The following is a 25,519-nucleotide window of genomic DNA, read 5'->3' as shown; positions in this document are numbered from 1 at the left end:
TCACTTTATTCACACCACTACCCTGTGGTCTAACAGCTATTCAATATTACAGAAGAGGATGTAAACGGTGTGCAGACCTGTAGAGCTAGTGCACATGACCCATCCTGAGGGGACGTGCCTGGGTGACAGGCAGTGTGATGACAAGGGACAAGCCCCGGCTGGGACCCAGAGACTCAAGTGGCCCTTCCAGATGGCCCCTGACTCACTGCGGGTCCTCACACAAACCTCTTCCCTTCGCTGAGCCGTGGCATCCCAGAAGGGTGGTCTAGAGCTCTTTGGCAACCCTGCCCACACAGGAGTCACCTGGGAAACTTGGCAAACTAGGATGTCTCAGTCCAGGGTCGTTTTAACGTGAATTTTTCTTATTAGGTGTGGGACTGATCATCTTTTCAGCTATTTAAGGATCTTTCTTTCAAAAAAAAAAAAAAAATTTGTTCTTTCTGTGAATAACCTGTTATCTCTTTGCCCAGTTTTCTATAAAGTAGCTGGTCTTAACTTTTAGCAGTTTTTATATTAGGAATAGCAGTCCCGTATTTGCTATATGAGTTGCAAATATTTTCCCTACTTTGTCACCTGCCTTTTTTTCACTTTAAAATCATTTGGTTGGGGTGCCTGGTGGCTCAGTCAGTTAAGTGACTGACTTCAGCTCAGGCCATGCACGATCTCAGGGTCCTGGGATGGAGGCGCTCCCTGCTCAGTGGGGAGTCTGCTTCTCCCTCTGCCTCTGCCTCTTCCCCTGTTCACGTTCTGTCTCTCAAATAAATAAAATATTTAAATAATAAAAAAATTAAAAGCGCTTGCTTTTAGGAAATCATTTTACGGAAAGCAATAGACAAATACTGGAGTAAAATCAGGACATAGTCCTAATACTTTCTAGCTGTCCTTCTGAATAAAGCCAACATCCATGGCTTTCCTTGACTACTTGCTTTTTTAAAATTAAGTCAAAGATCAACTCTTCTCTTATAATGAACATTCAGTAGTTTTTGCCTCTCCCTCTCTATGGTCTTCCTTCTTGCCACAGAATCCTTTTTTGACAGGGGTTAAGGGTGGGGTAGAATCCACTCTGTGTGTTGGGAAGATATAACCCAGGTCTGGCCAGAGTACTCAGCCCTCTGCTTACATGGTAACTGATTATGGGCTGGGCACAGGATCCATGTCTCATCAACTGGGCCTTCCTAAGAACTTCTTTATTAAGCTAGTAGATTGTGAGTCATGAGTTGTTATATCCACCACTTGGAGAAAGCCTATTCAAGAGATAGAAAGAACAAGGATAGAGCCTCTGTGTGAGCGTCTGTGTGTGTGTGTGCATTACTATACATAGTCTGAACCCCGGGATTTAGCCAGTCTACTCTGAAGCAAACTAAATCCTAACCTGTTTCATATATTCTCTTACATTGTCTAAGGTAGTTTGTTCACATTTCTGTCATTTACAACTGAAAGATTTGTTTTGTTTTGTTCTCAGAAAGTACTTAAAATTACTTTTCTCAAATTTCCTACATCTGTTACCTCTTGAGGCCAAAACTCTCTTCCTTCTCGATGGTCTTCCAGATAATCACGAATGATGTTTGTTTTCTGCAGAAACAGGCCCATAGAATTGGCACATTCTGTGTCTTCACCAACTAAGGGGTCTTCTAACTCTGAGGCTGAGAACAGACGGGAAAGGCCAATTCCCACCAGCCCGGCAACATAGTGACAGTACTGTAAGAAACAATGAAGTACTTACTATAATGGAAACATCCGAGATAACTGCCTATAAAAAAGATCTCAAAAGCCAAAAAAAACAAAATCCCAAAACAGGTTCCAAACAGAATGTACAAGATCTGATTTTGATTAAAAAATACAAATATGCACTATGTACATGTGAAGAATAAAAAACACGTGCACAAAAGATTTAACCAAAGTGACCTCTGATCTCTGGCTGGTGTGATGGTTTTATTTTTTCACCTGCTTTTCCGTATTTCTATTGTGGACATGCATTACTCCTAGAATAAAAGGTCACTGAAAAAATAAACTAGTACAGTAAGCTTTTTGGTATCTAAAATTGAGGGTGAAGGCAATGAGGGAATAAGGAATATTCTAATAGAAAGTAGAATAGTAAGTGGAGCTTAGTCTTGAGGACACTTCAAGATCTTGCCGTGTCTCAAAATCTTCATTACATAGAAGGACAAAGTACCACAGCTCTGTTCTTGCCACATTTCAAAGCACTCTGCAGATTCACTCCTCACAAACACCTTTATGAGGCATGTATTATTATTACTACCACCATTTTACAGATGTGCAAACTGGGGCAGACAGAGTTTGGTCAATTAATTACCCAAGATCACTCATCTGGAAGTTAGAGGCGAGGGACTCAAAGCCAGGTGGTCTGGTTTACAAGGCAGGTTCTAACAACTTTACTGAAACTGCCTTTTCTCCAAAGAAATCTTGGCATCATTCTTGATTGTCAAAGAAGTTCCTTCCTGTAGAAGTAGTTTGTCAAAGCTCTCCTCTCTTAAAAAGAGTATTCCAAGACAACTTAATGCAATACTCCTATGAAATGAATTTCCATTATACACTGTAAGAGGTGGAGAGCAGTTAAAGAAGGTACACTCTGGGGTGAACAACAGCAAGGGTAAACATTCAGGAAAGACCCAAGGAGGACCTCTGGATGAAAGAAATGCGCAAAGCCAGACTAATCAAAAGGCACAATGAAATGGCAAAGAGAAAGCACTCAAAATGTGGTCTAAGAATGGAAGACTCTGGAAAGAGTAAAGATAGGCTAAAATAGAGAAATGAGCTGTGGACAGCTAAAAGAAACTTAAAAAGAATTACTAGAAAATTAAAAACATCAGTTTGTCCTTGCACTGCCCTAGGAAAAGAAGATTTTAAGATAACAGTTCTTTGGATAGAAATATTCCTAGACTGGAAGTAGTTTTCTTCCTCCAAAGTTGAAGGCGGGGAGAATCACTCAAAGTACTGAATTTCATCTAATCAGAAATTATACTCAACAAACTACCACTACCTGAATAGGTCTGCAGAGCGGAAAAGGGAGTCACCACGCAGCTAACCAGTGCTGATTCCTGGCCCAGAGGAGTTTCAGCTTTAACTTTAATTTCATAAATGGGTATTCCAGCAGCAGCATCACTCATGCTAACTTGGAGAGCATAACCCAGCAGATGCAAAGATGTTGCCAGCAAGTTTTGAGGACTGAAGGATTAAGAGGCCAGACTTTGAACCTATATTCAGTATGCATGTAGTCACCTCTCTTCTGAGATCCTAACTTAAACACTATTAAAGATACAAAATACACACATAGTTCAGATGTTTAAAATGTGTTTGCTTCCACTGGGGAGATGAACAAGTCTCACAAACATCATTCCTACGGAAAATGGGCAACATCCTTCCTTTCTATCCAGTATTTTGATGCTTAGTTTAGTCCCCATGGTCAATTAGGTCACTTTGTCTAGACAGGCACTTTCTCCCTGTCCCCTAACTCCTACCCTGGCCATATCCTATGCAGCTGCTGCTCAGGAGTAAACTCAGGCCAAATAAAAGTCATCATAATTTTATCTGCCACATCATCTGCTCTCATTGCCCTTTCCAGCTATCCTGCCTCCCAAGGAAGACCACCTCACCCATGAGGGGTCTCCCATTGCTAATCCCCACACATATTCATTACTAACGGCCATATGAACTGGGGGAGGGAGGCTGAGAAACTTGGAACTTCTCCCATTGTGTTAGTTCTGTAAGGAGATGACGGGAAAGAAGAAGTACGGTATTGGAGAGTTACTCCTCAGCACAACACACCCACGATCCTAAGTCAGTATCTCTAGATGGATATTCAAAAAGTTGGAAAGGAAACACACATATAATTTAACAGTTTAAGTGGTACCTACTTCTCCTCAACAAATGGGGTCAGGCTGGCACAGAGTTTAAAAGTCATCTTGTGCTAAGATGGAATTGGAAACTGATTCAGATGCTAAGGTGTGTCCACATACACACATACTCAGTGATGGAAGAAAGCAAATAACCAAAACCACATTTTTGAAGATTTGAAAACCTCGGCTATCTCTATATTACATTAATTTTAAGAAATCTAAAATTTCACAGCAAGTCAGTTAATGTTTGTATCTCTGGGACAGGTTATATTTACTTCGGCCTAACTTAATGGCAAACTCCCTAGGGCATGGATTATTTCAAGTATTCAACTCTAAGCCCCTTTATTTAAAGTGTTTATGATGAGACATTCAAGCTACACAGGTGGGCTGTAAAACCAGAAAACTTGGAACTGGTATGACAACTTTCTTCCTCACTCTGAACTTCATAGCACATGCTGCCAGCTCTGTTCTATGCGCCACACACCAACACAGCTTGCAAACACTGACCTTGTCCCATTCTTGTTCAGAGGTTACGTGTTTATCCAAAAACTCCGCCATCCCAAATCCCATTTTCTGGCAAATGTCAACAATCACTGTTTGATATTTCTCAGCCAAATTTCTAAACTCGAGGGAGATCTGGAAATGGAAATCACAAAAAAAAAAAAAAAAAATATGAAATACGTATTTACACTGGGAACATGGTACGTACAGATCGTAAGATAAAATAACAGTAGAACTCATTAAGACTCCCAGATGATTCATCTATAAGCCTAACACCTAGGTCATGCTAGTTTTCTACATATTGCACAATAAGCTCAGAAATGTTATAACTGTTAAAATAGAAGAGTCTAAAAACTGCTAAAATTTCTAAAGAAAATCAAAGTCTCACTCTACACTCATCTTTCCATTAGATAATAAATGAGGTGTTTCAACATAAAGTGGACATAAACATAAGAATTTTAGGGAGAATGCCCCATTTTAGACAAACCTCATGATAGGGAAGACTCATTCCTTCAAACATGCACCAAGCACTTCCTATGTAACAAGCTTTGTTCTAGGCACTGGGGATACACAGCCTGGAAAGGAACAGAAACTTGAACTTGGTACAGTTTACATTCTACGGAGGAGATGAGCCACCATTTTTATCATCAATTTCCAAATTTCTATCAGGAAGTTATAGTGTCTCCCCTACTATAAGGCTAAATGTTAAAATTACATTACCATAAAATATAAACTTTGAATGAATATTTCATTAACTAATTCATAGCTCAATAAATATATGTTATTACCACTATTAGCATTTAAAAATAACCCTATGCTATTCTTTAAGTTGTGTTTGGGGTAGGTCTCAAAGACTACTAGTTTCCACTAGTACCAGGCGAAAAAGATAAGCTCTAATCCATAATATACAGCGAAAGTTCTAGAAAGCCTGGCTTCAGATGATACTGACTAATGACCACAAAGCATAAAACACCAGATTCAATCTTAATGCACACACACTGGGGAGAGGCTCACTTGGTGAGAAAACTCTGTCTAGGCTTATGCCTAAAGTCTGTGGGACCTGGGACAAGAGCACAAAAGGAGGCACACACACCATCCTGGCTCAAAATCTTGAAATTATCAGTCACACTAGTAATCTGTTAAACAGTATGTGTTATTCTCTTGCTTTTACAAAGACCTTCACCACAACCTGAAGGACTCAGGTGTGAGTTTAAATCTCCCTCAGGGCTCTGTTCCAAAAAGCAAGAGCAGAGACTGGCGATCCCCATCTTCTGGTCTGCAGCCTGGCCCTCCCACTCCCAACTCTGTCTAGCACCCAGAAGACCTAGGGGCAGGGTCACTGGTGCACGGTTCACCCTGGAGAAGACAGGCCTGAGGAAACAGACTGCAAACTCAGAAAGCAGGCTCAGGGAGCTGAGGGCAAGGAATTCCACACACCTGGAATATAATCTAGAAGGCGAGCTGCATAAGATCTGGGTAGGCACACTCCCATGGCACTGGGGAACCCTTACCCCTTTGAGTGGGGCCCTCTAAAAGTGAGGAGCCGGGAAGTGCAGGCCCTTCTTCCCTCGGTCTAAGAGCAGTACTGTGTGAGTGAGGCCAAGTTAACTGTTCTGCCCTAGGACCTTGCCCGAAACTGATGGTGCGCGTAACCCAAAGACACTGCTTTATCCTTCAAATTTTGCATCTTGTCTCAAGGAGATGCTGGGATAGATCAGCAGGTGTGCAAAGCTTTCCCACTGAAAATAAGACACTACGATTTTCCATAAATTCCTATCTCAATAGGAATGACAAGCTGAAAGGACCTCTGATTTTGAAGTTCCATCCTCACCAACACATAGCTTCGTATATTTCACATTCTTAAGGATATAAAAGGTCAACACCAGCAAAATGGTGATGCCTGGCCTGTGCACTCTGCTCCCTTCTATTCTGGCAGAGCAAGTTTCCACTCTGCAGGGGAGGCTCTGTTCTCTCACCCTACTACAACATAGGAAATGATCAATTTAATGTTGAAATTTGCTTGAACAAACTGTTGTTTTCTCATTGGAATGCAATATTTATAAAGACCACTTTGGTTTTCTTTTTTTTTTTTTTTTTTTTTTAAAGATTTTATTTATTTATTTGACAGAGAGAGAACACAGTAGGAGAGAGGAAGGGAAGAGATCACAGAGAGAGGAGGAAGCAGGCCCCCTGCTGAGCAGAGAGCCCGATATGGGACTCGATCCCAGGACCCTGAGATCATGACCTGAGCTGAAGGCAGCGGCTTAACCCACTGAGCCACCCAGGCGCCCCCACTTTGGTTTTCTAAGCATATTGAAATATTATCTAAACATTTACTTGCCATATCCCCCCAAATTATTCTGACATTCACACGTTTTCATATTCTTTCATTTTTGCCGAGTAGATAGGGCTGCCTTGGTTTTTCAAATACCTATGACATTTATCCCACAACTAGAAACTATTTGTTATGAATCTACTCAATTCGAAAATAGTGTCAAAGGTTTTTTGTTTTTCTTTCTTTCTTTCTTTCTTTTTTTTGGAGGCTCTAGCTAGAATATAACTTTTTTAAGTAAGAATACACATCAGGACACCTGGATGGCTCAGTCAGTTATGCATCGGTCTTCAGCTCAGGTCGTGAGAGGTGTTCTAGGAGAGCCAAATCACTGGTACCTTCTCTAGGTGAGTGCTCTCATTCCCCACCTAATTATTCTTCACAGGTTCTTTTTTCCTTTTTCTTGTTTTTTATTGTATTGTACTGTATCAGCTCCATGTAATTACTTCTCACAGATTTCTTTTCTTTTGGTTTGAACTTTATTGTCTTTTATTTTTGTCTCTGACACCAAAAACATGCTCTCAGTAATCTGAAATAGCCCTTGCTCCAAAGAAGTCTCTCAAACACTCTTTTGTATGGGGTGGATTACAGCCCTCCCCGCTCAAGAATATAGATCTATTTCAGTAGCAACAGCCACATGAGGGCAATTCTTCCTCCCAAATTCTGACAACTGTGTACAAAAGGAAGGGCTTCTTTGGTCTGTTAGAGAACATGAGACTTCACTAAATCAACCTTTTATTTATTTGATATGAAAGAAGCACTTATTCAGGGGCACCTGGGTGGCTCAGTGGATTAAGCCACTGCCTTTGGCTCAGGTCATGATCTCAGGGTCCTGGGATCGAACCTCTTTTCAGGCTCTCTGCTCAGTAGGGAACCTGCTTCCCCCTTTCTCTCTGCCTGCCTCTCTTCTTACTTGTGATCTCTGTCAAATAAATAAATAAAATCTTAAAAGAAAAAAAGAAAAGAAAGAAATGTATCTTTCCAAAAGAAGAAACACTGGACTTCTAGGCAACATACTGATAACAGTAATAGTAGCTAATACCATTCTAACCTGTCTTGACTCTTTTCAAACCTCACAACAATACTACGAAGTGGGTACTATTATTATCACTATAGATGGAGAACTGAGGTTTACACAGGCCGCATCACTCCAAACCAGTTAATAAGGGGAAGGGGTGGGATTCCAACCCAGGCAGCGTAGCTTCAGATTCTTACCCATCACATTAGATTACACTGCCCTGATTTTACAGTTCTCTATAGGGATGAGGGCTGGCTGACAAATACATCATCAGTTATACACACAACCATAGGCAGAAGAGATATGTAATTCTGCTACCGTTGGGAAGTCCTCTAGCACTTGTCGATCCTTCTCCTTGCTCTCCATATACCGCCAGTCTGGTTCATAAAGGTAAGAGTGAAAATTGTGTAGCAGTGGAACCTTTTTTTCTATACTGATGGTCATGTCATCTTCCAGAGTGTCCAGGGCTCGGAGGACCAGATAAAATATGCATACCGCATGGCTGTGAAAATGGAGAAACTATTAATATAACAGGACAAACATTCCAAGATATTTATTTCAAAATAACGTGTCATTTATGAAACCCTACTAGGACCCCACCTCTAAAGAACTATGAAAGGATAGCCAAAGCTTTTTGTATACGAGACATCTTAGTTTTCCTTTCTTAAGTGGGAGCAATGGACTTCAGTGGTTTATTTATAAAAAACAAAACAAAAACCCTGCCAGCTGGATGTCACAACTACTCTCAGAATGAGTTACATTTAACAAACGTAGAACAACTGTACAAAGATCAACAGGCCAACTTTTTACATGGAACTAGTATTTTTGAGGATAAAAATAAAGTCAAAAAACACAGTAACTTCTCAGTAATAATTACTATCATACACAAAGGCAACTGGTCCAGGTTCACCAGGCAATCTGCCCAGAAGCAACTTGGGCTGGTTTAGTCATAGGAGTCCTAAATTTGAGTACCAGGTGGGGTATAGAGATTACTTGAATAAAACTTTAAAAAACAAAAAAAGCAACTCTATTAGAATTAGCCCCATATACTAGAATTGCAAAGTAGCATAGTGAAGCCAAGAAAAATTCATGACCTACTCAGAGAACTCAGAGTTCAGCTGCCAGGACTAAAAAAGAGTCAATAAACACCACCATCCCCCACCCCCCTTCCCCCCTGCTTCCCTGAAAGAGCTGGGCCCACAGGGACACTATTAGACGGCGAAGTGGCCGGCCGGAAGGGCATTCTAGAGTAAATACATGGGTGTTCCGACCACGTTTCCTTCACTCTGGTGGGGCACGCTCTAGATGAGCCACAAGCGGACACTACAACGCTAGGGGCTGTCAGAAAGTAGCCTTGAGTGGCTCAACGTCCGGGACTAGCTCAAGGTCCCCAGGAAAAGCTCTCCTCCCCCACGTGAAAAGGAGCTGTCTGGCCACTCACCGCATTTCCCCATCCAGCGCCTCAATGACAGCTGCAAAACTGCGACTGGTCTGATTGAGATACTTGTAGCAAGTTTTCAAGCTGTTGCTCAGCGAGTCCTGGGGACAGAGAAGACACACTGAAGTGGGAGATGCAGAGGAGCAGGAGTGGGACTGCGGCCGGCGGCAGGCTGCCGGCGGGGTGCGCAGCCAGCCGCAGACGCCCTCCCCCCGCGGCCAGTCCTTGGAGGGCCAGGCGGCGGAAGACAAGGGGCAGCCCCGCGGCGGGGAGCCGGCGCCCGCGCCTGTGCCCCGGGGTGCCGCGGCCGGACTCAGCACAAAGGTCCGCTTGAACAGGCACATGGCCTTGGTGCCGCAGGCTGCCACGGCCATGGGAATCGTGGGGCCCGAGCAGAGTTTTTCCTCCATAGACCCGAGCGGGGCTGGGAGGCGCCCCGTGGGGCGGGGCAGGCTTTCCCTCCACCCCACCAGGCCTGTGGCTGGCTGGCCCCGCCCCCCCGGGGCCGAGGTCAACCCCGCCCCCCTGCCTCCCTCCTCCCCGCTTGCCATCCCTTCACCACCTGTGCCTTCCTCCAAGTCTTCCCCTTGTCCCCGGACCCCATGGGCAGCTGCCAAAGCCCAGTCGACTCTGAGAAGCTGGCTCTTCCTCCTGGTGCCAGAATCTTTCCTTCACCAAACTGGAGTCGGTGAGTCACTCTTGTACTTGTGTCTACCCCTGCATGGCTCAATTTTAGCAAGAATCCTGCTACTGATCACCCCGACCTACTGGCAGGGTTCCTCAGTCCCCATCATCTCATCACCCTGGTCTGCCTCTGGCAAGAATCCCACTAGGTTAGGTCGTGTGGTGAGAACGTCCCTCACCCAACATGTTCCATCTTCATCTTTTCCATCCACCGACCCCTCCACTCTGCTCCTTTGGCTAGAAATTCCCACTTTTCCGTGTTGTATTCAGAATTGAGCCCAGTTCGTTCGTTCTTTCTTTCTTTCTTTAAGATTTATTTATTTATTTATTTATTGGACGGAGATCACAAGTAGGCAGAGAGAGAGGAGGAAACGGGATCCTGCCAAACAAAAAGAGCCAGATGCTGGCTCAATCCCAAGACCCCAGGATCATGACCTGAGCGTGGAAATCAGAGGCTTTAACCCATTGAGCTACCCAGGTGCCCAGAACTGAGCCCAGTTCTATACTGAGGTCTCTTTTCTATACTGAGTCATTGCAATGACTATTCTGAAGAAACTGTTTTTACTGCTTTAACTACAGTCCATCTCTGGCTTCTTTTTTTTTTTTCCTCACTTCTTCATGAATAAATGAAAAATATACCTAATGGCATATCCACTGGTGGGAAATACTGGAAAGATATTACTTTTAAGATTTCTGATCCTCTTTCTCTTTCAAATTAGTAAGCTGTAATGAGCTGCTTCCTGAACTTTTACTCTTCCCTAAGGAAAACAAGAATCGTTTTTTGTTTTTTTAAGATTTATTTATTTATTTATTTGACAGATCACAAGTAGGCAGAGAGGCAGGCAGAGATAAAGAAGCAGGCTCCTTGCTGAGCAGAGAGCCCAATGTGGGGCTGGATCCCAGGACCCCGAGACCATGACCTGAGCCAAAGGCAGAGGCTTTAACCCACTGAGCCACCCAGGCGCCCCCAACAAGAATCATTTTTTCCAGGAAAAAAAAAAAAGCCATAGCTTCAAAGCAAGCATAGCTGAAAGAACTGCTGTGTATTTTATACAGACTTTAATTTTAGAGCTGTTTTAGGTTCAGAGGAAAACTGAGTGCAAAGTACAGAGTTCTCATGTATCCCACCAACTCCTGGTCCCCCCCCCCCTTTTTAAGAAAAAGAAAACATTTGAAATACCTAACAGGGGAGTGGTTAAAAATATACCTAATGGCATATCCACTGGTGGGAAATACTGCAGTCACTTTGGTAAAAGGCGAAAGATTTATGCGATCTGAAGAGAAACCAGAGTATCTGCAGTCACTTTGGAATGTTAACAGTGAATCCTGAACCCTAGTGGGCCCATGTTCTTTTTTATGTGTATTATTTTCTCAATTTCCTATCATGAATGCGTATCATATTAACAAGAATAAAGCTTAAAAAAATTACATAATCATGAGAATTTCATTTTCTTGCCATGTTCAATATAACATGATTAATAAAAATTAGTGTTTACTGGGCACCATACTAATAAAATCATTTCATGCAGTGTCTGGCATACAAATATACTCAGTGAAGGTTTGATGAATAAATGAATATGTTCAGAGTATTTATGTATTTATTTTTAAAAGATACTCTTTATTTATTTGACAGAGAGAGGGTGCACAAGTAGGGGGAATGGCTGAGGGAGAGGGAGAAACAGACTCCCACTGAGCCGGGAGCCTCCGTGTGGGCCTAGGATCATGACGTGAGCCCAAGGCAGGCTTTAACCAACCAACTGACAGGAGCCACCCAGGCGCCCCACCCCCACCCCCATTGAGGGTGTTTAAAAACCATTCACCAACTCCTTCCCTCTCAAGTATAGAGAGGCCAGGCTTCAGGCTTTGCAGTCAAGTCAAAGAAACAGAATTAACAGCTACTACTGAGCTCTATGGCAGCTCTTCACAGAAACTGTTGTTACCAGGCCACAATGATTCCTTTCACTGCACTGCCAAATGTTTTAATCCTCAACTACAACGTACGGTTTAGGAGCTGACATCTAACCATGAGCTCCTATAAAAGCTGGACAGGTTTTTGAGAGCAACAACCTTAAAGAATACTACCCTTCCTTATCAACACACCTCTCCCACTCTTAAAGTAAGCAAGGTCAATAAACCCCTTCCCAGTCTCCTTCCCTCACCATTCTTCTTTCTGTCACCTATTTGCCTCAGTTCCTCACTCCATAACAATAATTTCCTCAAATTACCAAGAAGATATAGGAAGCTATAACTATTAAGCACTGGAGAACTAGACTCCCTATGAAAATTTCCACTGCTTGATTCCCATGGGCTGGCAGGGAGGCGAGGGTGGAAAAAAGACTAGAGCTAACAGCTGCCGGTCTCTAGAGCCTCCTGATGTTTTCCACTGCTGTCTGACATCAAGTATGCTCCCAAGAACTCTCAAGTGAGAGAAAAACAGGGATGAAAGGCATTTGGAGGAAGAGTGTGCAGTGGCTAGAAGTGTGAGACCGAACTCCCAGGACTGGGACTCCCAGGAAAAGTCCACAGGTGAACAGCTATCGACCATTTCCACAGCTCTCCTTCAGACTTGAATGCAGATTCCTCAGAATGGGGAGAAACCCCACAATTTAACCAAATTTATATAAAATTAATAGCTACCATTTACTGGGCAGCTACCGCATGCCAAGCACAATACAAATATTACTTTTTATCCTTACAAAATCCTTTAAGGAATATATTACAGACCTATATCCACTTTCATTCAAACTTCATGGCCAGATGTACAGCCGAATTCAGAATTTTTAGTGCTTCAGAAAATAGGCAATAAGATGCATATACAGCCCCAATTGCTATAGAGTAATATCCCATAATTAACTGTTAATATTTCTTCAGCAAAACACTCATATTTATACTAAGCCAGATTCACTTCAATTAGGGGCAGTTTTGCCGCCAAATGACTTTGAGCCAGATTTATGAAAACATTTCTCATCTTCAGACCATTTCTGAGTTGGAAAATCGTGGTTCAGGGACTGCGATCAGTATCTCTGTTTTATAGATGAAGAAACTATTACCTGGAGGTTAAGTTACCAAAAATTATTTAGCTAAGAGTCAGGATTTAGACTTAATAGAGGCCAGAAATGCACAATTACAAAACACCTGCTTTTTCCATGAGGTACTGTCTGGGTGATCACACCAGCATGCCCCTATTTATGGATAGGCTCCTAAAAACTCAGTAGAAATCAAGTTTACTGAACCCTGAATTCCTACAGCCAAATCCTTCTGTGAAAGAAATAGCCAGCCATCAATATCTGCTAAGTGCACATTTCCCCCCAGTCTCTTTGTTACAAAAGAGGGAAACTAAGGGGGCACCTGAGTGGCTCAACTGGTTTTAAGTCTCTGCCTTCAGCTCAGGTCATGATCCCAGGGTACTGGGATAGAGCCCTGCATGGAGCCTGGCATCAAGCTCCTTTCTCAAGGGGGAGTCTGCTTCTCCCTGTTTCTCCCCACTCCCCCTGCTCACTCTCTCAAGTAAGTAAAATATTGGGAGAGAGAGAAACTAAAATCATGTTAAGCAAAAGAAAATGTGTGAACCTATGTTCCCTCTATTCAACCATTTTCTTTTTTAATGGCTCTTAGGGTTTTTAGACTCAGAAAAACTGCGAGCAACAAAACAAATAATATTGTACTGTACTGTTCATCACATCTCAAAACTAGAAGAGTCTCACTTAAAAAAAAAAAAATCAAGAGATTATAGTGTGCAAAGTCTTCAGTTTCTAGGGGTAACCAATGCTACCCTTTTCTCCAACAGTCTTATTTTATAGAGAGGAGAATGAGTCAGAGAAGTCAAGTCTCTGGACCCAAATCACAACCCTACAAACTGTGTATCCTGACTTTAGACACTCAGATCTTTGCCCTGCTGTTATTTTTCCTTGTAGTATTTACCTCCACCCGAAACACTATATACAGTAAACTCTTGAACAGTGTGGGAATAAGGGACATGGACCCCTGCACAGCCAAAAATCTGCATGTAACTTTGGACTCCCCCAAAACTTTACTACTTATAGCCTACTACGACCAAAAGCCTTACGGATAACATAAACAGTTGATTAACACACAGTTTTTTTGTATGTTATATAATGATGTATTCTTACAATAAAGCTTAAGAAAAGAGAAAATACATTTACAGTGCCGTACTGTACTTAGTGGGAAAAAATCCATGTATAAGTAAATCCACACAGTTCAAAGTCATGCTGTTCCAGGGTCAACTGTACTTGCCTTTTTTTTTTTTTTTTTTTTGTCTTTCTTTAGAATATAAGAAAGGTTAATAAAAGCAAGGTCTTGCCCATCTTATTAACTCTTTTATCTCCGGCACCTAGGACAGTATCTGCCATGCATTTGGTGGTCATATATTTGTTCAAGAAAGGAAAGAAGGAAGGAAGCTACCATACACCAGGTTGGGAAGGGAAGAAAGGAACTAGGAATTAAAGGGTATCTGCGATGTGCCAGGAGCACGTGTGATGGTGCTGGGATCTGATCAGTGATCTGGGGCCAGTCAAACCTGAGCTCTTCACTGCAGACAGCCTCCAAACAGGGAGCATGGAGGTTGTCAGACTAGCCTGGGTGGGCATCCTAGAACCACTACCTGAACAAGTTATCTAATTATTTTATGCCACTGTTTGCTAATCTGTAAAAGAAGAGTAATAATAGTGCTTGTCAATTTAGGGTTGTTGTCAAGATTGACTAAGTGTGCCACAAAAGTTTGTGGCTCTTCCCATCAAGGGATGGGGTCTCTCTTCTCTCTCTCTCTCTCTGCCTCCCTAGGTGTGGGTTCCCTTGTGACTTTTTTTGGCCATTAAGACAGCAGCAAAGGTGACTCATGCAAAGGCTTGAAGACACCAGGGCTTGCCTGTGGATGATGAAACACAGAAACACCGGTCTCTCCTTGCCACTCCAACCTACAGTCTGCCAAATATCCAACTGTCCAGCCACAACCCATCCAGCCTGCTGAGCAAGCCCAGAAGAAATCAACCAAACTGGTCCAGACCATAGAACTCCCCAGCTCTCCCAGAAAACTGTGAACTCAAGTTGTTGGAATTTTAAGTCACTGAATTGTTTTTTTAATTATGGAAAAATATGCAGAACATAAAATTTGCCACCTTAATCACTTTTAAGTGGGCAGTTCAACAGTGTTAAAGACTTTCACAATGTTATAAACCCAATCTCCAGAATTAAGTCACTCAGTTTTGGTATGGTTTGTTATTCAATGAAAGTTAACTGGTAACACTGAAGATAAAAGACTTGAAGACCTTAGCATAGGGCCCGGCAAACATAAAAACTCAATAAATGCTATTATTATTAGGAAACTGTTATTATCATTATTAAATTTATTAGTCTCACAATATAATTTCTTCCTAATCCCACTCACTTGTCAAATTTGTGTTCCAAAAATTTTGCTTTCATCAAGTCACTGTTCTGCTCTTAACCCTTACCTGCTTCACTGATTAGACACCTCAGCTCTTGGTCTCCCACATGCCCTCAAAGAACTTCATACTTCTAAGCTTGTATTCTTCAATTTCAGGTTGCTTTTCTCTTCACTTCATATATGCGCAGTCATGCTCAGTCCTCTATGACTTGCTCAGGGCATGCCCAGTCCTCTATAACTTGGCCCACACTAGTTTTTTCAACTGAGGAGGCTCCCCAACTAAATTAAATCTAATAACTTACAAAGCCCTTTTCCTGTGTTTTCTAAAATCGTTTCACTTAGAGACATTTCTCATTTCACTAAAATTTTCTGAAATCCAAGTGTACTTAAGATTACTTGGCACTGGAGCGCCTGTGTGGCTCAGTGGGTTAAGCCTCTGCCTTCCGCTCTGGTCATGGTCTCAGGGTCCTGGGACTGAGACCCGCATCGGGCTCTCTGCTCAGCAGGGAGCCTACTCCGCTTCCCCCCCACCCCCGACCTTCTACCTAATTGCGACCTTCTACCTAATTGCGCACGCACGCGCGCGCGCGCTCTCTCTCTCTCTGCCAAAAAAATAAATAAATAAAGATTACTGCTTAGGTTATCTGACCTTTGGACACCGATTCTCCACAGGACTGTGAATATATTCAGAGTGGCCATTTTCTACTCTGTGTCCCTCACATGGAAGTGTTGTCAATTTTTAGCTGATTCTGGACAATCCTCTACTCAATGTGTCTCCTCTGCTTAATCATTTACCAACCTGGCATCTCTCCTTTTAACGTCTAGTGGTCAAAGTTGAACAGTACTCATTTAGTGTGGTCTGGTCCATCACCTGAATGACAAGCAGCGTGATGGAGGTAAGAAAGACAGTGAGCTCTGGAGTGAAACAGCCAGGCTCAAAGACAGGCTCTGTCCCAGGATAACTGGACCTCAGGCAGTTAATTAGCCACCTTATGCCTCTGTTCTAATCTACAAAATGCTAAAAATTATAGTACCTTCCTTATAAGGTTACTGGGAAGTTTAAATAATAGAAGCAAGGAGGTATGTAAAATAGTGCTTGGCACATAGATAAGAGCTCAATAAATGTTAGCCATTATTGTGATGCCCTTTATCTAAAAGGTAAAAGATCTAGGTTTTAAGAGTCTCTCCGCAGGGTGTCAGAATGGAAGAAATCATCCTGAACAAGTGCAATTAGAGATCTGACTGACTACAATTCTAAGTCCATAGCATGACAAGGCTACCTAAAAAAGACAAGGAACACTGATGTAGTGGGGGGGGGGGGGGAAGGGACTTTATTTGTACATGGCCATTTTATTTCTTAAGAAAAAACAAAAGATGAAGCAAATATAGCAAACATTATACATCTTGGAAACAGACACAAATTGGTTAGAGTATTTTCATTATTTTTCTATTTGCTTGAAATATTTTATAATTAAAATATACTTTTTAAAGTGAAAGCAGTTTTACACAGCATCTGTAAGAAAGAAATTTTAAGTTCTGAAATGACCAGGTCACACTGAAAGAGTACCATTCAACTTCGAACAATAGACTTTAAAAGGAGACGCCAGGTTGGTAAATGATCTGGAAAGAGTAACAGATAATGATAACTAAAGGAAGAACATAGAACATTTGGCTTGAATATCAGTATTCTCAGTGATAACGTGAGAGTTCTCTTAAAATATGGCAAGTGCTGTATTACACAACAAGGATTGGACTCTGGTTCCAGAGGGAGAACAGAGTGAAAAAAGGTCAGCTTACTGTAAGGTAACACTTCCTAAGATCCAAAACTGTCTGCGGATGGAGTGGGCAAGTCTCCAGAGGCAGTGAACTACCTGTCCCAGGAGGTGATCAGGAGACTGTACAAACTGGATTACAAAGCAGTGACTATTTTAGGTTACAGGTCCCTGGAAGAATATGATGACAGTAGACACTGTTCTCTCTTCAAAACACACAAATGTGCAGGAACATAAAAACTTGCAAACAATCTCAAGAAAGCTCCAAAAACTCTTAGTAAAAATCTCTGATTAAACATCTATTGAGCAAGGCACAGAAACAATATTTAGTTGTAATTCCTTTAGGCATCCCCCAAAAGATGAATCCCCTATTCCAGCCAGCAGTGAGCTTTCCCTACTTGAAATTTCTTTATGGCATTTACTATATTCTGCCACAGTTATTTAAGTTTTACTTGTTTAAAAAGCTAGAGGTTTCTTGAGGGTAGCGCATCCACCTTTTATTCATTAATTCACTAAAGGGACATTGAACAGGATTCCTACATCCAAATAGCTTAAAAATCCAGAATCAAATATAGAATCTTAAATCCAGAAGGGATTTAGGGATCATAAAACCAAAACACAAATAACCACAATACAAGACTATGGGACTATTACAAAGTAGTACTGGAGAAAATGGTGGAGGGAGTTTCACAGGTATCTTGTTATGGTGCCTACCTGAATTTTCTATTAACAATCATAATGTTTTATTGACTTCACAAGATGGTGAGCCATCCTGCCACAGTCCAACCAGCATAACATCTAGCACGGAACAGGTGTCCGAAAATCTCCACTGAATGAATAGAGGTGGCACTCACTGAAGCTAGACCTTGAAGATGAGAAGGATCCCAAGTTATGAGGGAAAGAGAAGAATTTTTTTCTGATGGGAAATTAAAGTGGTTTAATAAAGAACCCCAATTAAGAATATATTTAAACAAAGAATAGTCTTTGTGATGTTGCCATCAGAGAAAATAATTTAAAAGTTTTGATATAACCCACGAATTTGGCTAAATGTGTTTATTCATTCAAGAATCACTTAAGAATCATTTTCTTGTAACAGATACCTCTGTAAGCATTCATTTAGCAAAGGGCACAAGAATGAAGCAGATGAAATGTAAGTAAATAAAACCAAGTCTGGCCTTCAAGCAACCAACAATGTTGCTAATCGACAGAATACAGGTAACTAATAAAATAATATAATAATAACTACTACAATAATAACTAAGAACTTGGAAGAGTAAATATGTGTTATTAAAAAAAACGAAGACGCACTGAGAAACTGGATTGATCAGACTGCAGGACAGTGAGGCAAGCTTTTGGAAGAGGTGTAACCAAAAACTGAAGGATGAGCAAGGAAGGTTTCATTCCCGAAAAGGTATTGGGGCAATATTTGCATAGTTCATACCCTTCATGATATGCTCTCACACGTCCTCTCCCACTTAATCTACCCATACGATCTCGATTTTGCAACCACCTATTAAGAAACTGATAAACATCAATGCTCAAAGACAGAAGGACGGACGAAAAAATACCTGACAACCCATGTCTGGAAAGAACAGAAACATTTTAAACATCAAGACCATCACCTGAGGGAGGGCGAGGAAGGGAAGAGGCGGCCCGCCGAAGGGACGTCGGCCAGCTGGGCCGGATTTGGGTAAGGGAAGCGGAACCAGGCCGGGCGGGTGGGGCCGCCAGAAGGGGTGGGTGTCTGCTACCCCTAGGGTAGGAGGGCGCCAGAGGCTTCCGGCACCCGCTCGCCGCGCCCCTCGCCCTCCATTGTGGGGCCTACCCGCCAGGCTCTACGCCCGGGGACCGCGCGCAGCCGCCCCGTCCCAGCCAGGATGCAAGGATGCTCTTCCCACCTGGTCCATCTTGGGTATCACCTTCCGCCGGCCCCCCATCTGAAACCGCAGGAGGTTGTAGAACTCCTCGGGGCGCCCCAAGCACTTCACGAACTCCATGCTGGTAGTAGGCTGCCGGCTGCCGGGGCTCGGTGCTCAATTCCCGTACACCCCTGGAGGACACCCGCAGGAACTCAGCGGATTAAACCCAGGAGGCGCGACGACTAGGGCGGAGCAGAGGCGGGTCCAGGAGGGCGTCACGCCCACTCCCCCGCCCACCTCAACCGGTCTCTGGCTCTCGCGCCACTTCTCGTGGGCCTACGGGGTGGGCTGACGGGCTCTGACTAGCTAGGACCGCTCGCACGAGGAAGACGCTGGCCAATCGGCGGCAGGATGAGGCTGGCGTGACGACCATACCCTGGACGCCCATTGGAGAAGAGAAAAGGACGGTAGAGCGGGATTGGTGCTTCTACGGGGGCGGGCCTTTTCCTCCACTTCCCTATGTAGCAGTTGGAGCCCGAACCCAGACCCGACGTTCTAACGTTTCTGTGGTGGGTCCTGGCCCCGAGGTGCGTAGGCTTTTGGCGCGAGTTCGCGAGGATTTTGTCAGTAATCCCTTCACGTGTGTAGCGGTGTTTGTCCTGCGGCCAGATTAGCTCTTCAGAGACGCGCCCCTCCTGTACTGTCTGCGCGAGGCTGCGGACCCTTTAAAAGCCGGGAGGGCCCCGCCACCGAGTTGTCGGCGTTCACCACCGACACGGGAGCAAAAGTCCTCCGCGCGGCTCTTACAGCCGCAGAGGACGGCGGGCACCTGGTGCAGCAGGAACACCCCTCCTTTTCCTGCTTCACAACCCTCAAGGCTTTTCCCTTCTCTCCGGGCGAAGTTACCTCGCCCCTCGAATTGAAGCTCTAGGACCTCTTTCAATGTGTTGAACCCCACTTTATCCCCCAAATGGATCTGAAGCGTTTCTACCCCTGTGTAAAGAGTGTATGATACGGAAATTTATATCTCCATCCTTGCTTTTTGGTTTTTAGTTTCGTTTGTTTTTTGATTTGAGAACGCGCGCGAGCCAACAGGGAGACGCGGACTCCTGGCAGGGCGGGGATTCTCCACCCGCCAACCCTCGAGCTGCATCTTCCCACCCACCTCCACTGCTCATTCCCAATCCCGTTCTAGTTTTTTCCCCTAGTATTTATCACGTGCTAATACAATCCAAAATGGACTCGGGATATTCAGTATCGGTTTCTTGTTGCTAGAGCGTAAGCTCAATGACATTTTTATGTTGTTCCCTAACATACCCCCAAGCATCTAGAACAGTGCCTGGCACATACTAGGGGCACAGTGAGTATTTACCAAACCGACCAGTACTTCCTCCTCTTTGATGTCCTCCAAAGTTAGGATGTCCATAAGTGAAATCTCTCCCCCACTGAAACTGCTTCTTCGGATAATGGCACTAACAGCGTCCCAGCTGCCTAATTATCAAATCCCGCTGTCATCCCTAACTCCCTTCTCTTCCTACACCTGCCCCCTTTGAAATCATTCAAGTCTATGGAGCCTAAGAACCAAACCTCTTTCGTCTTAATCTCTCCTCTCTGATCCATCTTGGTTTAAGCCCCATCTTCTCTCCCAATCCCAAACTATTTTTCAAGTCCACTTCCATCTCTCTTCATGCATTCCCATGTGACAACTTGAGTAAATTTATCTAAAACACACACTTGATTATATTGGGACTGTACTGGAACTTTTTTTTTTTTTTATATTTTATTTATTTTTTTGACAGAGAGAGATCAGAGGCAGGCAGAGAGAGAGAGAGGAGGAAGCAGGCTCCCTGCTGAGCAGAGAGCCCGATGCGGGACTCGATCCCAGAACCCTGAGATCATGACCTGAGCTGAAGGCAGCGGCTTAACCCACTGAGCCACCCAGGCGCCCCTGTACTGGTACTTTTTTAAAGATTGTATTTATTTACTTGAGAGAGACAGGAAAAAAAGTGCTAGAGCACAGAGGTAGAGGGAGACTCCCCACTGACCAGGAAGCAGGATGTGGGGCTCCATCCCAGGACCCTGGGATCATGCCCTGAACAGAAGGCAGAAGTTTAACTGACTAAGCCACCTAGACACCCCTGAACTGGAACTTTAAGAGCACACTTATATTCTCCCCACCCCACACACTATTTTTTCTCTAACCTACTGAAACACTTTTTTTTTTTCTTTTTTTAAGATTTGACAGACACAGCGAGAGAGGGAACACCAGCAGAGGGAGTGGGAAAGGGAGAAGTAGGCTTCCCACTGAGTGGGGAGCCAGAAATGGGTCTCGAACCCAGGACCCTGGGATCATAACCTGCTCCAAAGGCAGACACTTAATGACTGAGCCACCCGGGTGCCCCCCTACTGAAAGACTTTTAACACTCTTGGTAATAAGCCAACCCCCTCCTGTTAGTGTAGGGGTTTTCTGGTATTTTTCCTCCTTGTGTTCCCAGACCCAGCATTTAAGAGGCATGTCAGAAATACTGAATGGCTAAGGCCACTGAAACCTAACATTAAATATCAAGTTTTTCACTATATCAATTATCACAAAACTCAAGTTCAGGAGATAAATAAATCTTTCCCCTAGAATCTGTTGAGTACAAATCTCACCTCTCCTTACTTCTGAGTGAAACCTGTATCTATATATCCCATCCCTCTCCTGTAATTCTGCCAAGCAAGAGACCTTTCCTTCCATCCAGAAGGCACATGGACAATCTGAGTAATTCCCACTGTTCCACACACACCCCCATTACTTCTTTTCTAGCTCCCTCATTCACTCCACTTATGCCTCCTTTCCCTCCCTCCTTTGGGGACTAACTGAAACTTTCTGAGCACCTCCTGCCATGATGGATAAAATCTCAGAAGGGAGCACGGCAGCTGTGGTTTCACTCAGCTGTCCACATTTCTGTTTCTACATTTCTTCCACACAGAACCCGGTCGGTGTACTTCTGCTCTAATTCTGATGGTCCCAAAGACAACCCCTACAACTCAGCGGCTAGCTGCTCTATTTCCCCCACTCTATGGACTTTATTAAGTCCCTGAAATCAGAAGAAGTCTGCTCCTGAGAGGATGGAGCAGGTGTGAGAGTTACTCTTCCATGTTCTGTTCTGTAAACTTTCATATCACTTGAATCTTTTGATATCTGTAACTTAAAAATAATAATAAAATTTTTCAATAGTAAATATTCTCATTCACCTCTTGGCTTTCTACCATTCTTACCCTGACCACCTTTGACTAGGGGTTCATACAGCATCTGTATCATTGGATTTGATCCTCGGCTACTGGATCCTGCAGGAGAAAGTTGGGAGGTGAAGCACTCTAGCCTGGATCCCCAATGTGACTCTATAACCCTTCCCTGGAACCCTAAGGGGCTCTAAATTCCCAGGACAGCTGTTACAAACCTTCCCCTTCCTCCTTTGTACTTCAAAAGACCTCACCTTCAGCAAATTTTCTCTGAATCTATTTTTGTCTTCCTGTGCTTGCCCAGCTATCTTGGTGGCGCTGGCATGCTCTCGCCCTCCTACTGTTTGCTCTCAACACCTCATATACAAATCCTCACGTTATAACCACCCTTTAATAAGTGATTCTCCTCCCTGACCTCCTCTTTCTCATTTCCTTCAGGACTAGCCATCTTGAAGGGCAGAACACCCTCACCGCTCCTACTTCCTCAGCTCCCATGCAGGTCTCAGCCCCTTCAGACTTGGCAGCCGCTCTGCACAAATTGCTCTCTTGGAGGTGATCATGACCTCAAATGTGATCGACTGACAAATCCAAAAGCCTCTTCTCCTTCTCCTTCAACTCAGCATAAGCCAGTATTATGGACTACTCACTTCTACATGAAGCTTATTTTTATGGACTATTCACTTCTACCAGAAGCTTGTTTTTATGGAATATTCACTTCCACCTGAAGCTTATTTTTCCTCCTGTTACATTTGATCTTTCATTGACTGGCTTCTCTTCCTGCTCTTACCACTTAAGCACAAGATTTTCTCTATGGCTCCACAGTGATTGCCATCTTTTCTCATGCCATGTGACGGCCCTTGTTAACCTTCTCTCACTGACCATCCCACTATGAGGAATGCTCCCAAATCTGTGCCTCCCAGCCTATGTCCTAACTACGCTCTCCCCCAAGCTGGGGTGCCGCACAGGTACCTTCAGCTCAACATGCCTCACATCTGATCACCTTCCTCCACAGAACCTGCTCGGCTCCTAGCTGACTTCCCCTGTCAGTCAGCAGCTGGCCTCCTCTAGTGTGAGTGCCAGGCCTGAGTATCTTTGGCTTCCCGACTCCCAGCTCACCCAGGAGCCCAACCCCATGATGCCATTATACCCTTCCTCCTTTCCATTTCCACTGCAATTTCCAGTTCTAGCACTTGTAGCAACAACAGCAATAGCACTTCTCTTTCTTTCTCTACCAATCACAATGGGTGTAGACACACGCATGGGTCTTGGCACCCAGTCCTCCCCTCATGTCTCCAGACCTTCCCCATCTCATTCCCCTCCTGTACTCTGGTCCCACTGTACTGATCAGATATTGACTTAGAGCAAACGGCAGGACACCATCTTTGCCCCAGCTTATGCCTAACATTTCACACTTCTGTTACCCGTATGGGTTAGAAAGGTCAATTAGAATTAAGGATACACACACATGTGTATATGTGTACATACACCCAGGTGCCTCCCCACATATATCTTCACACGACATACATCCATACACACACACACGAGTAAATATATTCTTGTAGATACAAACAGCAATCTATTACTCAAACAGGATTTTCAGACCATCTAGTCTGGAAGTAGGGTTTTACCAACTAATTTGAAAGAACAAAAGTGCAGAGAGATGGCCTCTGAAAACTTGAAGATTCTCTCCAAAACGCCTTTGAATCCTGTTATGGACTGAATTGTGTCCACTACCCTCACCACACACCCCCCAGCCAATTCTGACTTTGAAGTCTTAGCCTACCATGTAGGATATTTGGATAGGACCTTTGAAGAAGTAATTAAGGTGAAATGAGATCCTAGCCCATCTATAGGACTGGTGTCCTCGCAGGGAGAGGCAGAAGCCCCAGGAGTGCCTACACATAGAGAAAAGGGCCTGGGCACAGAAGGCAGCTACAAGGCCTTAAGTGAAAGCTCAGCATAGGCAAAGCTTCAGCACCTTGATGGGACACTTCCAGCCTCCGGGACTGCGAGAGCAGCAATTTCCGTCGTTTAGATCTCCCAGACCATGCTGTTTCCTTAGGCATACGTAACCTAAGGCCCAAAGAACTGGCATGTCTGCCAAGTAAAAGAGATAAATGAGGTACAGTGAGTAAGATACTTAACAAAGCAGGAAGGATTTAGATTTGATGTAAGAACTGTCATGACTGCAGGGGGTTGCTGAAACTGGTTGCAGACAATGACCCCAAGAAGAAACAGACCTCGCAGATGGACATTTGAAAGCAGATTCAAAGGATGCGTGTAGGAAGGTTGGATCTTAATGGATTACAGCCTTTTCTACACCCTGTTACAAAGATGAGTAAAGGTAAAATGGGTTTCATGGTAAAATAAGGTTTAGAAACACAGAGTGTTTTACTTTGTTCTACTGCAGAATTTCTTGGAGGCTTTGATGAGCCCCACCAAGCTCTGAGAGGGGGTAGAGCATTATTTGATAACAGAACCCTTCACCTATGAGACACCACAGTTGCTGCTTCTTCCCAGGGGCCTATCTGCAGAGAAGATGGAACAAAGGAAGCTTGGCTGCTTTCAGTAACATCCCCCCAGTGATGGCAGCCAGCGCTTGGGGCGGTGCTGGGGCACAGCTACGGAGGCCTGATACAGAGGGGACCACGAAGTGGTGGGTGGTAAGTGCACACCCTTGAGCCTTGTTAACCGTATGATCTTAAGCAAGTTCCTCAGCCTCTAGTCTGGAGGTCAGTTTCCTCATCTATACACAGTGACAGAGTACTTATCACCATGGGGATTTCTATAGATGATATGGCAAGAATTAGGCTAAAGGCTTTCCACTGGGAAGTATTAAGTACAGATGAACTATTCTACAGGTTATAGGTCTGCTATAAAGTGGCTTTCCCCAGTAACAAATCTTGATGATGTAAGAGAGATGAGAGTAAAGGAAGATGGAAACATTAGCCACTGTTTTCAATTTTGCTCATGCAATTCACTATCTGCTGCAGGCCAGAGGCTGGTCCAACAGGAGGAAATCCTGTGCTCTGCCAGATTTCAAGTTGGCAGGGCACCTATGGGCAGAAGAGCAGGTGTGTTTTCACCGCCCCCCCAACCCTGTTCCTTTTTTTTTTTTTTTAAAGATTTTTTATTTGTTTATTTGACAGACAGAGATCACAAGTAGGAAGAGAGGCAGGCAGAGAGAGAGAGAGGGAAGCAGGCTCCCCGCTGAGCAGAGAGCCTGATACAGGATTCGATCCCAGGACCCTGGGATCATGACCCGAGCCGAAGGCAGAGGCTTAACCCACTGAGCCACCCAGGCGCCCCCCTACCCTGTTCCTTTTAAGTGGACCCATCAGGCCAACTCAGCGAGCCCTACACAGCCACCTTCACTGGGAGCTCAATTATTCACAGTGTGAGAGCATTGATCGCCAAATAAAGATGACAACA

At 43.8% G+C, this 25,519-nt stretch overlaps 1 protein-coding gene across 3 annotated transcripts in view; it reads right to left on the bottom strand.

Annotated features, from left to right (window-relative positions):
• Nucleotides 1–19,195, bottom strand: part of FDFT1 (farnesyl-diphosphate farnesyltransferase 1) — a 31,131-nt gene extending 11,936 nt beyond the window's left edge. The window contains exons 1-5 of one of the 3 annotated variants that reach the window (XM_059177346.1): nucleotides 18,902–19,195; nucleotides 9,150–9,247; nucleotides 8,027–8,210; nucleotides 4,365–4,493; nucleotides 1,507–1,698 (exon numbers count right to left, since the gene is read on the bottom strand). In XM_059177346.1, the coding sequence (XP_059033329.1) occupies nucleotides 1,507–1,698; nucleotides 4,365–4,493; nucleotides 8,027–8,210; nucleotides 9,150–9,247; nucleotides 18,902–19,000 (702 nt within the window). In that variant the 5' untranslated portion in view covers nucleotides 19,001–19,195. Of the gene's footprint in view, nucleotides 1–1,506; nucleotides 1,699–4,364; nucleotides 4,494–8,026; nucleotides 8,211–9,149; nucleotides 9,586–18,901 lie in introns of those variants that run through there. The other 2 variants (XM_059177345.1, XM_059177338.1) reach the window with 2 other exon arrangements.
• Between the last annotated feature and the right edge of the window lie 6,324 nt (nucleotides 19,196–25,519).

The sequence above is a fragment of the Mustela lutreola genome, chromosome 1 (assembly GCF_030435805.1).
Source record: "Mustela lutreola isolate mMusLut2 chromosome 1, mMusLut2.pri, whole genome shotgun sequence".
Classification (NCBI taxonomy): Eukaryota; Metazoa; Chordata; class Mammalia; order Carnivora; family Mustelidae; genus Mustela; species Mustela lutreola.
Note: the sequence above shows the minus strand (reverse complement) of the source record. Positions and strands in the feature narration are given on the sequence as shown.